Genomic DNA, 17,387 nt, shown 5'->3' with positions numbered 1-17,387 from the left:
TAGATTTGTTTCCACTGTGTCACAGTGGGAACTCCCCAGAAGCCTATTTTTTGAAGAGATTCTTGGATGTGGCTTTTATCTAATGTAATTCACAGGAGGCTGACAAAACTTTTGAGAGAATTATAACAACAAACACATTGCTAACTTCAGCTGAGAGGGATAGTGACAATACAAAGAGAAAGGAGACCACTGGACCTCCAAATTCTGCTTGCAGGAAGCAGAGTGAGAAAACTCCTCAGCTGCAAAACACATGCTGCATTTCATGAAAAAGGAAGGATGACTCAGAGGAAGAAACCAAGAGCTCAGAGGGTGAAGTCTAGAACCCTAAAAAATTAAGGCCTTGATATCTAACCAAGGAACCTCTAATGTTTGCCCACCTGAATTTTAAAATCTCTGTGTACCTTATTTTATCCCTTTGAACAGGAAAACCTACAGCAATTATCCTACGCCTATCCCATCATCATATGCCGAGTGTGTCAGTGATGTGGAGTGAGCCAGGAAGCAGAGTCTCTCTTGGCTGAACCTTCAAATAAGCACACAGCCCCAGCTGACACCTCTAGAGATCCTGAGGCAGAGGACCCATCTGAGCCACACTCAGACTCCTAACCCACTCAAAATGTAAGACAATACACAAATCAATTATTTGAGAGGAGTAGATCTTTGTAAAAGCTTTCTTTCCAATAAAGCGGATGCCAGATGATCTGTAATAATTACGTGTGCTTACTCTACTTTCAAGTTATGAAACTTTTCCACAAACCCCAGTGTGTGAGAAAATACATCGTTTTCCTTAGCTGGCAACTCTTCATTCTACTGTGATCAGAGGAAAAATAAGCTATCAATTTAAAGATAAATATTAGTTTATTTTTCTTCACTAAAAGAAGTATGATTATGGTAAAAACAGCACATATACTTTCATAGTCCAAACAGTGAAATCAAATATCACTAAAGGGTAAATCCTTTTTGTGCTTCTTTTCTGGCAAGAAGTTTGGGGGAGCTGGAAGGAAGGCATTTGTTTATTTGTAAGCCACAGGGCTAAATGCTAAGAATACAGAGATGAATAAAACATGATTTTTGCTCTTGAGTTTATAATTAGGCAAGAATTTATGGGTCAATACAAGGCCAGAGATGAGGAGATGCTGCTTTAGATGAATATTAAAAGATTACTAAAAGTCGATGAGATAAAAAAAGTGGAAAAGGGAGTTCCCATGTCCAAGTGGCACAGTGGAAACGAATCTGACTAGTACCCACGAGGATGTGAGTTCGGTCCCTGGCCTCACTCAGTGGGTTGGGATCCTGCATTGCTGTGAGCTGTGGTGTAGGTCACAGACTCGGCTTGGGTCCTGCATTGCTCTGGCTGTGGCAAAGACTGGCAGCTGTAACTCCAATTCAACCCCTAGCCTGGGAATACCCATATGCTACAAGTGCAGCCCTAAAAAGCAAAAAAAAAAAAAAAAAAAATGCTGAGACTAGCGTTAAGGCAAGAGAGGACAAGAATCTGAATGAGAACAGTAGAAATTAGAAAGAAAAAGATGGATCGGTTGAAGAACTATTTAGATGATAAAACCCACCTAAACTTGGTGACATCAGATGTGGAAGGGGAGAGAAAAAGAGGAATTTAGGATTACTTCTGGATTTCTATCTTGGGAAATTGGGTATACAGTGATATTAGAAACTGCAAATGAAAATAAAGGAGGTGGTATACAGGAATTCTCTCGTGGCTTGAGGGGGTTAAGGATCCGGCATTGTTCACTGTAGTGGCTCAGGTCGCTAGTGGTGCAGTTCGATCCCTGGCCCAAAAACTGTTGTGGGCGCAGCCAAAAAAAAAAAAAGAAAAGAAAAAAAGGAATAGGAATATGTTACTGATGAGGTTCGAGGGGCAGGGGCAATGAAATTAGAAGAAAAGAAGTTAGAAATGTGGACTAGTTTGAGAAGCCTGTAAAGATCCAAATGACTATGTCTACTAAGCAGATGGATGTATAAGTTGAAAGTCAGGGCTAGAGATACAAATTTGAATCATCGGAATACAAGAGTAGTTAAAACTAAAAAACAGCAAGATACCTAAGGAAAAGAAAGAAGTGAAAGAACAATGACACGAGGATGAAATTCTGGAGAATATCAAGGGAGTGGAAAGAGGAGGAACTCAAGGAAATTTGAAAGTCGTTATGATTAAAAGATGTGACACAGAATGCCAGTACCCACTAATACTTGTGTGCCTTTCTCCTTCCTCAGAATACATTAAATTCTTTATCTCAGTCTTCCGCAGTTAGTCACTTGAAAACATTCCGGCTAACAAACTTCTCACATGACCCTCTATGATCTCTCTCCCTTTAGTGGAAGCTTGAAAGCCACACACTGAAGATGGCAGCATCACTTTTATAGAAGGAGCCCAGTCCCTCCAAGGAACTGAGTAGAGTCCAAACACTGCATGGGATAGCAACAGTTTTTTTTTTTTTTTTTTTGGCTTTTTGCCTTTTCTAGGGCCGCTCCTGCGGCACATGGAGATTCCCAGGCTAGGGGTTGAATCAGAGTTGTAGCTGCTGGCCTACGCCAGAGCCACAGCAATGCGGGATCCAAGCCGTGTCTGCAACCTACACCACAGCTCTCGGCAACGCCTGATCCTCAACCCACTGAGCAAGGCCAGGGATCGAACCCGCAACCTCATGATTCCTAGTCGGATTCATTAACCACTGAGCCATGACGGGAACTCAGGGATAGCAACATTTTTTATCATATCTCTAAACTGTGGGCAAAAAAAAAAATCTATGCTGCTGCATCACAAAGGAAGTTGTAATTCCTTTTTGGTATTTCACATAAAAAAGGTTTTAAATGTCCAGATTCAATATTAACATAAATTACCATTTGTCAAAATAACAATCAAACCTAAACTGCACAATGAACTTGAGAATAAACACTAGAATTAGAACGATGCATTTTCATGAACTACAGTAAGAATTCCATTTAAGTTAATAAAAAGGCTTCCTTTAAAAAGTTTACATTACTTCTGAATTTCTAAATTCACAAGGCAGACTTTTTTTTTTATGGCCATACCCATGGCATATGGAAGTTCAGGGGCCAGGGACTGAATCCAAACCGCAGTTGCAACCTACACAACTGCAGCAACACCAGATCCTTTTAACCCACTGTGCCAGGCCAGGGATCAAACCCATGCCTCTGCAGTGACCTGAGCCAGTGCAGTCAGATTCTTAACCATAGGAACTTCCACAAGAGAGAGATTTATAAATTTGCCAATAACTATACGTCATTTTTAAAGGAAACTCAGACATTTACTTATGAAATTTTGCATGTTATCAAAATTATCAACTGTGTTTTTATAGTCTATATAACTTTTACTTTTGTGAAAGTTTCTAAAATCCAAAGAAGCTATTTAAGGAAGAGTTTAAGCATGTAAACTTTGCTAAGTCTCTGGGGAATAAAGGACCTCTGAAGTATAGAAAAATGAGAGAATTTATATTCCTCAATTTATCAATGGATGGTCCTAAAGAGTTTAAAATAAGTTGCTAAGTTATATAGGGAATCTGAATATTTAAAAATCCAGTTTTATCTATTAATCATTTATTCCAAATAATAACATAAATTAAATATAAAACACTAAAATGACTGTAAAGAATTCTCCTACATATCGAACTTAATTTGTTTAAAAAGTGTTATATATAAAATTGGTCCCAGCAAACCATTTCAAGGAAGCATTTCTTTATAAGTCAAGAGATTCTATATTTACATTTTAAAGGTATATTTAATAGAATACATACAAATACATGTATATCTTATATATACATCTATAGAATTCTCTAAAAATCATAAATATTCAAATAGCAGCATATAATAAAATGCACTTTACACAGAATCTAATTTTTGATAATTTAGAAGGAAATCAAAATAGTAACCATCACAAAATTTTATATCTAAACAAACTATGTAAATACACATTTTCCCACTAGATTGCCAGTGCCAGAACACTGGGGAATATTTGTTGAATCAATGAATGAGCTAGGTACTTTTGTATTAGAAGGCACACATACTTAATAGATATGATTCAGCCAAAAGTACAAATAATAAATACTACTAGTTAATTAGATTACTCCTTTTTTTACCTAGAAAATATAGTTAGCTATATCTAAAATTTACATTTGGAAAAGATTAAAGATAGAATTTTTTTCCTTCTCTGCACATAGGCGTCAATTTGCAAGGCCAGGAAAGACGTTATCACTCCTTTCATTTTTCCTTTCCTGATTATTAGGCATCCTCTTAAGTATTTAGCACAATGTTGAGTATTGGTTTGCACCAAGGTTTATGAACAATGAGAAAATACAGACAAGAAATAAATTTCAGGCTCTCTCTTCCTTTCATGGAAGTGTTAAAAGCCACACACTGCAGATAGCAGCATAACTTCCTCTGAATGGCTCCATGAGCTAAGCTGAACCCAAACACTACATGGAACACCACATTTTCATAAGGCAAAACTAGAGAAACTGGAATTTACAATACAGAACATAGCTGAAGCAGTGCATCTGTCTTGCATCGATGTCTGCCTACAAGAAACATCTCTAGAGCGAGCCAGGAAGCCCTGAAAGCAATGATGGAATCTGGGTTCCAATAAGGAAATTCTCTGGGGCTATGTGCACACATTTGTTTGAACACTGTTTAGAAGCATCTTCTAGAAAGTCAGGAAACCTGGATCAAATTCTTGCTCTTCCACTAATTAATTTATCACTGAGAGCGAATGACTCACCATTTCTAAGTGCTGTTTTCTTCATTTATAAATAGCCAATGGTCCATTAAGTTAAAGGGGCTGGCTCACCTAAGGCACGTATTTGCTTTCAAAACACTTTCAAACAACCACCCACCCACCCACTGACACCTGGACTCCAAACTCATATAGCTGAAAAATCTATCAAAAAGACAGTTATTGCCATCATATTTGTGGTATAAACAGCTTTTTACAACATCTGTATGTTGGGCTTTTAAAAATCTACCTGAAGAAAAAAAAAATCAGGAGTTCCCGTCGTGGCTCAGCAGAAACAAATCGGACTAGTATCCATGAGGATGCAGGTTCCATTCCTGGCCTCCTTCAGTGGATTAAGGGTCCACTGCTGCCGTAAGCTGCAGTGTAGGTTGCAGACGCAGCTCAGAACTGGAGTTGCTATGGCTGTGGCACAGGCCCGTAGCTACAGCTCCAATTCAATCTATAGCCTGGAAACCTCCATATGCCACATGTGCGGCCCTAAAAAGACAGAAAGAAAGAGAGAGAAAGAGAGAGCGAGAGAAAGAAAGGAAGGAAGGAAGGAAGGAAGAATCAGTTTAAGATTTACTTAAGAAAGAGCCAAACTGAATAAATCCTGGACAATTTAAAATATGTGTGTGTGTGTGTATTCTTCTGAGTTTCTTTTCTGAAAGTCAGGTGTTTAGAAGTAGCAATATATTTTCCCATAAAAGTAAGTTTTAGAGTCCCAAGCTAGCTTATTTAAGTATAACTAAAATATATAAATTCAGTGGAATATATGTTCAGAATTCTGGCTTGGGCTGATCCTTGAGAGGTATCTCCCTACTAATACCCCAGTAGTTAGAATATAGGCCTTCCTTTCATCACTCATGACTCTCATCCTCTAACCTACTAGGATGCAGGGCTAGAACACTGCCTGCTCTCCTGTACGCATCCTACTTCCAAATTCCAAAATCAAGGAACAAGTGCACATAATCCCTTGGGACAAGGATGGCATGGGAGAGGGAGGCAAGAAATCTGGGCCTGTCTAAAGGGGATTTAAAAATAGGCAGGCACTGGGTGTGACTAAAAAATGAAGAGAGTTTCTTTCCTATCTCTGTCTTTCATATGCTTACTACCACTGAAAAACCAAAGCAGAGTGAGGGCCAAAGACTAGATGGAGAAAGCAGGGTTAAACAACATGGAAGCTTTTCTACAGTGGCAAATTTTCCCTTCTCCTACCTCTCACTGCTCTACTACTATTATGAATAAGAAAGATGAGATTCAATCCTTTCACCAGACTGACTTCTTTAAGGATAGGTATCATCTCCTGCCCAACTTCATACCATGGTGCCTGAAAATCCGGCACAGTAGGTGGTCAAGACATGCATTGACTGAATCAATATGTGTAATAGAAGTGGAATGCTATGAGTCACTAGTAACTGGAGGGCTTATTTTCCTAGCTATTGGGAATACTGCTGGCAGTCGGTCCACAGTTGTCAACCCTCTTAGGAAATCACCTTAGCTAAAGAGAGCTATTCTGATCCAAGAGCATACTTCTTCGGGGGTAATCTGCATCTATTGACTGGGGATGTAAATGTCCACCTCCCCTCACCCCAATTTGAGACAATTCTGAAGACCATCCTGGCTTCAGAGCACCCCCTTTGGGGTGTTGAGGCTATGTCATAATCTAACCTCTGCTCTGGAAACTGGGCTTTGTATGGCATTGGTCCCCAGAGGCCTCCCTGCTAAATTTACAACACTCTAATTTCCATCTCAGAATCTGCTTTCAAAAACCCAACCACAGACACAGACCAAAAGAAGATCTAGGTCTGTAAACTACTCAAGGAAAGGTATTTCACTTCACATTAAAGGTGGGTAAATATAAAAGGTTTTACAAAAGCTAAGGAATGAACTCTTATCCCTAGCAATTTGTTTCCATTTCAGCCACTGTAAGTAATCAAGAGACCCAGAGTATTTTCAGGATGGCTTCAAAAAAGTACATCTATTTAACTATCATTAAGCTATTAATGACAATATGTGCCAAGTTCAATTCTCCACGAACTTAAAAGAAAGCAAAGAACAAAAACAAACAAAACAAAAAATCCACTAATGAATTCAGTGTAAACATGGTATAAAGCACTGCAGAGAACAGAGCCGTTCTTATCACAGATGTTAGTCAATATCTGACTTGACAAGGAATAGCTATTCCACTAAAAGTTACATACTATATTAAGTATAGTACTTTTAGTTACAATGAACAGTTAGAAATGCAATGCTTAAATAAATGTCATTGTTCAAATGTGGAATTACAAATTATCAGAACTATTCAAGGCACAGCTGAATAAAAAAATAAATAACAAAACTATTTGCTTTGTTTGATGCAGCTCTATTTGACCCAAGCTATTTTGAACTCTATACCTTAACCCTGCAAGAATGGTTGATGAGGTTTAACTATTAAATTGAGATTCAAGAATTATTTCAAGCATATAAACACTTTTTTTTTTTTAGATTTTTTTTTTTTTTTTAACTGTAAGACTACTTGCTCTGTGCTATACAGCCTGGCTAGTACTAGCCAGGATTTCTACCACCTAATAATTCATACTGCCTACTAAAATCTGAGGTTTTTAACCAGTGTATAGATAATAATATTTAGCTTTCCTATAGAAGTTAAAAGAGTGGACTACAAATGGCAAAAGTTTGTCTATAACACCTAGAAAAGGGGCCAAAAGGCACTTAGCAGATGTGTACACCAGGGTAAAACTGCATCTGTATACATCTCAGAAAACATACCTGGACTTAAATCGTCTGCTAAGTAGAAATTTAAGAAGCATGCTGAGTGACACTGAATACCAGCATGCCCTTTGCCATATTACTTCACCTTTATGTTCTCTTTTCTTTTGACAATACAAAAGGTAACTAGATAATATTACTTATCTCCAGAAACATGTCTGGAAAGTCACAGATGATATTTAAACCAAGAAAAATGAAGTTCCCTTGTGGCACAGTGGGTTAAGGATCTGATATAGTTACAGCTGGACTGCTGCTGCGGCGTGGGTTGGATCCCTGTCCCAGGAACTTCCATATGCCATTGGCGCAGCCAAAAAAGAAACAAACCCTGAAAATGGCAGGGCACTGAGAGGACCTGGAGTTAGTACTAATACTCATAAGCATTTTAGCCAAAATTAGTGTCAGTGAATTGCTATAATCGGATCCCACACAAACGTTTCATTTATTTAATCCTTAGCTTTTCTATCACAACATAAAAGTAGCTGCTCAGAACCCATCTTAATTTTTAACACTGCTTTTATTTCATTGCGTTTTCCTCTAAATATTCCTGCACATATTTCCTTGTTGTTTGTTCCCTTCTATAAGGAGACTCATTAAAAATCAAAATTATTATTAGCTTAATGTATAACACATAATATTCAATTTCTTGCCAAAATAAAATTCAATACCTTACGAGTCACTTTATTTTACGTTTTTTTTTTTTTTTTTAAAGATGGTTAGTCTGCCATTATTTAGAGGAGCAGCTTCTAATGGTAAATCGTCAACTACAAAGAAACAGAGTTATCTCCTAAAATTCAAGTTACGTGGTTGAGATGTATTAAGCCTTTGTCACCTTACCATGAACACTTCCTAATGAAATATCCCCAGCAGCAGAAGACAGAAAGGACGATTCTGTGTAAAGATACTTGGCTTTCAGCAAACCATCCTCAGTAGATATATTAACAGAATTTCCCTGTAGTTTATTTACTGTCACAGTCTAGTAAGAGAAAGACTCAAATCAGTTCATTATAAAAATAAAGACTGGTAAAAAGCCAAAATGGTACTTAAAGAATTAGTGCACAACCAATACGAACCGTACACAATTGATTGACTTCAATCACCCAGCTCCAATGAGAAGACTGTGAGCAGTGGTGTGTCCTCTGTGGAACACACCATTATTTTCCTTCGCTTATTTAGATCATCTTTAATTTCTCTTAATAATGTTTTTTATTTTCTATGCAGAGTTCTTCATCTTTCGTTAAATGTATTCCTATTTGATATTTTCTAAGTGCTCCCTGGCCTGGGAGCTTCCATATGCTGCAGGTGTGGTCATAAAAAAAGGAAAAAAAAGGAAAATACAAACTATCTTTAAACAACCAAAATTCCTACCACCTATAAAAGCTTCTGGAGAACAGTAATGCTAATGGTGCCACCTTGTGGAAAATATTGAAAAAGTTGAGTTTTGAAACTCATCCTTCAATTGCCTAAAGGCAAAGTAAAAAGGTCTTGGAAAAAATACTCAAATAAATCTAATGCTAAGAAAAATTCAATCCCAGTTATGGTGGTATTATTTAATGACTAGTTTTAAGCCATGATCATAAAAATAAAAATCTCACCAAAACTAGAATTAAATACTAAATATTTAAACATGTTATTGATTTCAAATAAGGAACTAAATAACTGTCAAAAGTACTTAACCACAAATTTTTTAAAAAATTGTATAGTGTTTAATTATCTCGATTTCAAATTTGAATTTACTAATGAACTAAAATGCATTAAAAAGGAAATGCTATGCCACATATTTTGTATGATCTATCCACTGTATAAGCCAACTTGATACAAAACTGCAATTACTAAAAAAGAAAATTTCGGAGTTTCCGTTGTGGTGCAGCGGAAGCGAATCTGACTAGGAACCATGAGGTTGTGGGTTCGATCTCTGGCCTTGCTCAGTGGGTTAAGAATCTGGTGTTGCCGTGAGGTGTAGGTCGTGGACGTGGCACGGATCTGGTGTTGCTGTGCCTCTGGAGTAGGCCCGCAGCTACAGTTCCAATTAGACTCCTAGCCTGGGAACTTCCATATGCCACGGGTGCGGCCCTAAAAGTACAAAAATACAAAAAAAAAAAAAGAAAATTTCTATCTTACACTTTTATCTGATGCATGAATATCTATATTTCCATAAATTGTTCCCAGGCAGATAACTTTGCCTCCTTTTGATTCAATATGCAATTTTTGACTCTGAAAGACAAATAGAAAAATACACATATAGAAAAAGAGAGAATAAATTTGACTTATACTAATAAAACTTTTTTCTAACACTTTATACATTTCTTTCCTTTCTTATTTATTTTATTTCTTTTAGGGCTGCACTGAGGCATATGGAAGTTCCCAGCTAGGGGTCAAATTTGAGCCAGCCTACCTCACAGCCACAGCCACAAGGGATACGAGCTGAGTGTGCAACCTACACCACAGATCACGACAATGCAGGATCCTTAACCCACAGAGCAAGGTCAGGGATTGAACCAGCAACCTCATGGACACTAGTCTGATTTGTTACTGCTGAGCCACAACAGGAATTCCCTTTTACATTTCTTTTTAAATAATAATAAAGCAGCAAAAGAGAAACTAAGAATGAAATAGAAATGCACTGTTTGGAATAAAAACATAAGTGAGAAAAGAATATCAACTGCTGTTAAAGAGAATAAATAAGCTATTTGAACTCAAAGAGAAACAAAAGAGATACTTGGGTGTTCCAGTAGCTTCAGTGAAGAAGGGGCTGGAATCAAAGATCACTGTGACTGGCTAACTAAACATAAATGATGATGAGGATGAACAATAATAATCACTGTCACATTCACATTATTAGTAACAATAATATTTATCACCTACGTGGCATTTTCTTTGCACCAACAATGTTCACTACTTTACATGAACTAACATTTAATCCTCACGAGAACTCAGAGAAATGGGTATTCTTTTTTTCCCATTTTACAGAGAAAGAAATCCAAGAATCAGAAAGATTAAATAACTTTATCAGGTGATACGTCAGAAAATAACAACATCTAAAGTAATAGAATCAAGTCCTGTATGATTTCAAAACCCAGAGTCTTATGGCTGGAATCATCTGAAGAAGTATACACCCACACTTAGGAAAATAGCCCAGTGATTTTCTTGCACAAAACCAGCCCCAAAACTGGAACTAAATGAAAATGCCTCTAAACACAAATAAAACACCAGTCACAGTTAGCCTCCTGTGCCAGATAAAAAAAAATAATAATAATGAATGTGTGTGTGTAAGACTTGATTTCACACTTGGCAACTGCGGCAGAAACATTGATAGGTCCATAAAAACCCATTTTTTTCCTAAAGTACTAAGAGTATAGCTGGGCCCATAAAGAGACAATATTTTCCAGCTTCCCTTACCTCTTAGGAGCTGCTAACTTCTTGCCAATACAATGTAAGTGGAAATTTTATGTGCAATTTCCAGGCTAGTGCTCTTAGAAGAACTCATGTGCTCTCTCTGTGCCCCACCCCTTCTATCGAGTGAGTACAGATGACAAGGAGGCTCTAACAAATGGCAGAGACAGAAGATGAAAGGAACCTACAAAAACTGAACAGAAATGAGTCACCACACACTTGGACAAATAAGAAATAAACTATTGTTGTGGGAGAGCCATTAGGTGTTTGGTCAATTTTTTAGAGTAGTTTACTTCACCTTAGTATTTGCATATGTCTTCAGTTCTACCACAACCAAAAAGAGAAAAAGAATAGGCAAATACTAAAGGAAGAAAGATAGCAAAAGCATATTCACAAATATCATGACGAGCAACAGCAGAGAAATATCTAAAAAGCAGGAAAAAAATTCAAAACAGCCATACACCTGCTGGTTGCTTTCTCTTGGGTAAACACAGTAAAGCCTTAGGTAAAGTAGCTCAGGAATGAAGTTCAAAAAACTTAGTGAAAAGGACAAAATGAACCATACTTAAAAGTTTGCCTTTTTATAGCATGGTAGACTACTTCACGCCCAAAGAAACATGGGTATGAAGTCAAATTGTATTTCATATAATCTTCATCGAGCAGACAAGCAATTGATGAACCTTTAAAAAAATTATCTTCAAAACAACTTTTTTTTTTTAATCAAGCGTTCTTAAGCTTACACAACTTTCTAGAGAGTCTATGAAACTTATGCAACTGTAAGCGGAATTTCATATACATATGCATTTTTTCCTAAGCAAATAATCACATTTTCAAAAGCGGTCTAAAGCTCAAAAATGTTAATAGCTCAAAAATTTAAAGCTCATCTAATTTCAAAAAGCATATATTATAAAGTTTAAAAACATATGGAAAACAAAATAGTTAAACTGTTGAAATAAATCAGAAGCGATTTAGTATAATATAAACTATTATTATTGCATTTTTTAAAAATGCAAATGTGTGGCATTCAGTATGTTAAGAGTCTATTGCCTAAAAAGTTTACCTACTTATTTCCTAGGAATGGTGAGTAAATGTAGTTTTGCCATACATTTTGCTTGGATAATAAAGAAAGGTAGAAAAGGCGTGAGTCTGGAATGCAAAAAGACACAAGTTCAATCGCAGCTCAAAGTATTAGCTGTATGAACCTAAATGAGTTCCTCAGTCTTTTGGTGCCTCACAGTTCCCCCTTGAAAAATCAAGGATTAAATGAAGGCTTAGTTCCTTGGTACATATTAAGAACTCAGTAAACAGCTGCTATAATTATTGCTATAAATACCTTAACACACAGATCAAATATACTTCACGTTCTTAAAATGAATAGAATAGAAACATTAATAGCTCATAACTAAGTTGAGATAATGATATTGTACCATATTTAAACCATAAGCTAGATATTTTGCCAAGTGTTCCCATTTGTGAATTTAAGTCAGTTAAATCCTAAGATCTCAAAGATAAGTCTCTTAACTCTTGATATGCCATTAGGATCCACTGGACCCAATTTCAATTCTTAAATTTCTTTTCTGAGTCACTTTTCTCCTAGGACTGATATTTCACGACTTTTATTCTTTCTTAGAGATCTCCCAAAGAATAAACAGAAAATTATTTTTAAAATAGGATAAAAACTCATTCCATCTTAAAATTACCCTAATGGTCCACTGGAGTCTTTTATAAATCTAAAATAAATTACAGGATCTTAGTGCTCTTATTTTTCATATCTCTTATAACATCCTGCTATATCATTATCCTTGGAGTTATTTCAATTATTCCTAACTATGCTTAAAAATACCTAAAGAATGATGAACTTGCTTCAAATGGTGATTCTGAACTAAAGGTGATTTTGTCCCCGCAGAGGACACTGGCAATGTGTGGAGATATTTTTCATTGTCCTAAGTGAGAAGGGTGCACCTGGCATTTAGTTAGTAGAAGCCAGGAAGGCTGCTAAACATTCCACAGCGCATAGGTCAGCCACTGACAAAAAAGCAATATCCAGCCCAAAATGTTAATAGTGCCAAAGGAGATAAACCATTTTTCATTTTATGCACATAATGGCAAAAAAAGAGAAATGACAAAAGAGATCTTTCAGAATTATCAAAAGATGATTGTAAAGAGACAGCAGTACAGTAGCTTCTAATCTGGATTGTGAAATTGAAAATCTAAGACTCTGAGTCTCCAGAGGACAATATTCTGGATGAATTTCCTGAAATTCAAGCACTAATGAGTGAACAATATAGTTATAAAGACAAAGGAACCAGAGTGTTCTCATCCAGTTAGTCAGTCAACATGAAGACTTCACTGCGCAATCTTACAACAAGAACAGGAACCATCTCATTTTTCCAAAAGGACATGTAATAGCATTCTTTAATCTTTTTTGATATATATGCAACCAAATTCATTGAAATAGTTTGCATATGAACAGATGACAAAGGAAGGTATGCAAATTAAGGAGATTGGAACAAAACAAATAATTTAAAAAATTTTAATGCATCTAATTAATCATTCGAATTAGTATTTATGGATCGAAAAATGAAAATGTTTTACAGTTACAAAGCAATGACTGACAGCGCTTCAACAAAGCTATGTACCATCAAAATTCATAAAAGTATTGACTTTGGAACGTGCAAGTGTAAGAAGTACCAGTAGTAACAACAAACTAGAACTTATCAGAGATATATTTAAAATCATTTAGACCTAAGACCATCTAATTTTAAGAAAATTAAATGTAGGAGTTTCTATTGTGACTCAGCAGTAATGAACCCGACTAGGATCCATGAGGTCGTGGGTTCGATCCCTGGCCTTGCTCATTGGGTTAAAGAATACCACGTTGCCGTGAGCTGTGGCGTAGATTGCAGATGAGGCTCGGATCTAGTGTTGCTATGGCTGTGGCACAGGCTGGCGGATACAGCTCCAATTCGACCCCTAGCCTGGGAACTTCCATAGGCTGCAGGAGCAGCCCTAAAAAGCAAAAAAAAAAAAAAAGAAAGAAAGAAAAAAAAAAGAAAATTAAATGTAAAAGTGTTACTACATGGGAGTTCCTGTTGTAGCTCACCGGGTTATGAACCCAACTAGCAGCGTCCATGAGGATTCAGGTTTGATCCTTGGCCTTGCTCAGTGGGTTAAGAATCTGGCACTGGTGTGAGCTGCAGTATACATCACAAGCACAGCTTGGTTACTGTATGCTATGGCATAGGCCAGCAGCTGCAGATCTGATTTGACCCCTAGCCTGGGGACTTCCTTATGCTGCAGGTACAGCCCTAAAAAGCAAAAAACAAACAAACAAACAAAAAACCAAAAAACAGTGTCACTACAAACTAAGATGAATCATTTGTTGTTTAGCACAAATACCTACTTAATTCTTAAGTAATGAGCTAACTGGTACATTAAAAATTTGATTAATATTTAAAGCATATTTATAATGCTTAAAGACTTTTCCTTACTTTTTTAGAAGTGGAAAAAAAATCATTCATTAAAACTAAAATTTATTTAACTTAGTAAGATCTCAGAAAACTGAAGATGTATTATTACTTTTGCTGTACACTTTGAAATTAAATCTAAAAGTAATATGAAGGAGGTTTCCTGATGGCTCAGCAGGTTAAGGATCCAGTGTTGTCACTACTCTGTCTTAGGTTACTGCCGTGGCATGGGTTCAGCCCCTAGCCTGGGTACTTCTGCATGCTGTGGGTGCAGGGGGAAAAAAAAAAAAAAAACTCTTTGAAAAAAATAAATAAAAAGAATATGAAAAAAAAACCTTCAAAGCTGCTACAACCTCTGTACATAAGAGAACTGACTTCAAGACAAAATTTTCACAAGAAATTTCTGAGTGGCAAATAAATGATACCCAATACCCAATATTCGCAGTAAATGATACTCAGAATAATAGCCTTAATTTGATACTGTAGTTCATAATACAATGTTTTAAAAAAATAATACTGAAACAAAATCTGAAAAATAATTATACCTTAACAGACTGTAAAATGCTGGTCCCCTGCTCAGTTTCGATTCTGCAATTATCACATTCAATATTTTGGACTTTTACACAGCCAGAACCTGATGACTTGATATTCAAATCTAGAAATGAAAAAAAAAGAAAAAACAAGTTAGTACATGGGTTAATGGGCTCCAAAGCATTTTAGTATCCCCCAGAAATCTGGCTCCTCAGTTATGTCCACAGCGTTATGAATCCTGGAGAGAACAGCTGTCAGCAGTCTCTCTCTATGGGCAAGGGGTCTCCAGCATTGCAACAGGACCAAATGCAAAGTCCTACCAGTTTTCAAAGATAAAGTAGCTATTTCTGTTGGCCTGTATCATCTAAAGAGAGAAAGTAACACAAGAGGGAAGTAAAGGAGGAGAGAGATTCCAATTCTTATAGGTACTCCTAAGGATCATAGAAGCCTCTTCTCCACCAAGAAAATACACACACACAGATCTGAGTAAGGATATGGCAAATTAACAAGTCATTATGGTGAACTGGATAAGTTATTTAGCTGATTCTCTTTTATATTCATGAAGGTTTAAAGATTTGTTCCCAAACCTCCCCCAAATTAAATGCATATTACAGGAATAGCATAGATAAATATACATGATCATGAGTTAGGTTTTCAAATCCTACCTCTAACCTTTCATATGGAAAAAATAAAGATATTATCATGCAGCTAATCACAAGGTACCTGAAGTAATAAAAAGTAGGAACAACTTTGAAAAACTCAGTACTGAATAGTGTTAGAATCTTAAGATTGTGGATAATAGTGATATATATGAAAACAATTTGGAAAACAGCGAGTCAAATCTCGAGCCACAGATTCCATCTTTAAGACTTAAGCCACCTAAGTGTAACCTTAGGTGTCTCTGTATAAAAATAAAATTTAAAACACTGATATTTCATACCTGATTCAAATAAATATTGATGACTTCCCTTAAACTGGATGATAGAAGTAAAATATTATGTTGAACTAAACACAAACTACTGGGGCCTAACACTGCTATTATGTAATAGTTATGGAATAAAAATCAATTTCTACAGTTGTGTATATGACAGTCTCTATAAAGGTTTAAAATAACAGCAATATTTTGATTGGGACTAATATAAAATACATTAAAAGACAATTATACCCCAAACTTACATGCATGCAAATCTAACTATAAACTTTTTACCCAGTTAAGTAGTGTTACAACATAAGGCATGATCTCAGGCAGTGCTGACAGGCATGGAGAGGAAACAGATCCTAAACATACTCTACCCTTACTATGCAGGTAGAGGAGTTAAGGCTAGACACTTAGCCTTAATTAAGAGAGAGAGTAGTAGTAGTGTACTCTCACTCATTCAGTGAAACAATTATAGACAACCATAGAAACATACTAAGCATGAAGAAAATCAAATTATGTTGATTTGAGTGCCTGTGGAATATACACATAGAAACAGTAAACTGGGGAGTCCCCTGTTGTGACTAGTATCCATGAGGATGAGGGTTCCATCCCTGACCTCGCTCAGTGGGTTAAGCATCCAGCATTGCTGTGAGCTGCGGTGTAGGTCACAGATGCATCTCAGCTCCTGTGTTGCTCTGGAGTATGCTGGGAGCTGCAGCTCAGATTTGACCCCTAGCCTGGGAACTTCCATATGCTGAAGGTGCAGACCGAAAAAGAAAAGAAAAAAAAAAAGAAAGAGTAAACTGGAAACTAGATTCTGGCTCTAAAAAGAAGAATCAACAAAAATGTTTGGGTAATTCCATTTTTATCTGAGCTGTCACAAAATTTTACTTATCTCTATTTCAATACTCAGTCTATATTGTACCACATAATATACTGGCAAATCTTCCTCCTCACCTCAGTCTAAAACATTTTGAAATCAGGGTCTCTTATCCAGGCTAGTTAAAAAGAAGTTAAGAAGCATTCAGGTACAGTGGTTGAACAGACTCCAGTCATTTCAAATCCCAGTTCCACCCTTTATATCTGAGAGAAAATGGGCATAGTCCTTGATGTATCCCCACTAGAAATAAAGTCTCATGAAGGCATGGATTTTTTTTCTACTTGTTGGCCCACAATAAATACTTGGTATATGAAACCTGCTGTATTTCAATTCACTTATCTGAAACTGTGACAATAACAGCAGCTAAAATATAGTGCAACTGTAAGGATTAAAAGAGATTCTCTTAAGTGTTAGCTGCTATTATGATCATGGTCAAAATCTTCCTTCAGTCCCAGGAAGGCAGTAAGCCTGGGAATATTTTCCTAGAAAAGTGCTGCATACTATACACAAGTTTCCCAGGCAGTCTTACTATGTGTTCTTTCTTCAAAGCCTGTTACTAACAGAAAATTTATTTAGGCCAAAATGAACGGTGACGTTTTCAATAAGAAGCTGAGTGCTTGTTAGAAACCAAACACTCGGTCTGGGTTAAATGGAACATACAGACAAGGCTGTTCTGAGACAGAGACC

The 17,387-nt window shown here is 36.5% G+C and overlaps 1 protein-coding gene across 2 annotated transcripts in view; it reads right to left on the bottom strand.

Annotated features, from left to right (window-relative positions):
* FAM185A (family with sequence similarity 185 member A) overlaps nucleotides 1-17,387 on the bottom strand; it is a 48,105-nt gene that overhangs the window by 29,672 nt on the left and 1,046 nt on the right. For both annotated transcript variants that reach the window (XM_047753313.1, XM_047753314.1), the window contains exons 2-4: nucleotides 14,916-15,025; nucleotides 9,632-9,724; nucleotides 8,348-8,486 (exon numbers count right to left, since the gene is read on the bottom strand). In XM_047753313.1, the coding sequence (XP_047609269.1) occupies nucleotides 8,348-8,486; nucleotides 9,632-9,724; nucleotides 14,916-15,025 (342 nt within the window). The remainder of the gene's footprint in view (nucleotides 1-8,347; nucleotides 8,487-9,631; nucleotides 9,725-14,915; nucleotides 15,026-17,387) is intronic.

Source organism: Phacochoerus africanus, chromosome 11, assembly GCF_016906955.1.
Source record: "Phacochoerus africanus isolate WHEZ1 chromosome 11, ROS_Pafr_v1, whole genome shotgun sequence".
NCBI classification, from domain to species: domain Eukaryota; kingdom Metazoa; phylum Chordata; class Mammalia; order Artiodactyla; family Suidae; genus Phacochoerus; species Phacochoerus africanus.
The sequence above is the reverse complement of the archived record's forward strand: the minus strand, read 5'-3'. Positions and strand labels throughout refer to the sequence as shown.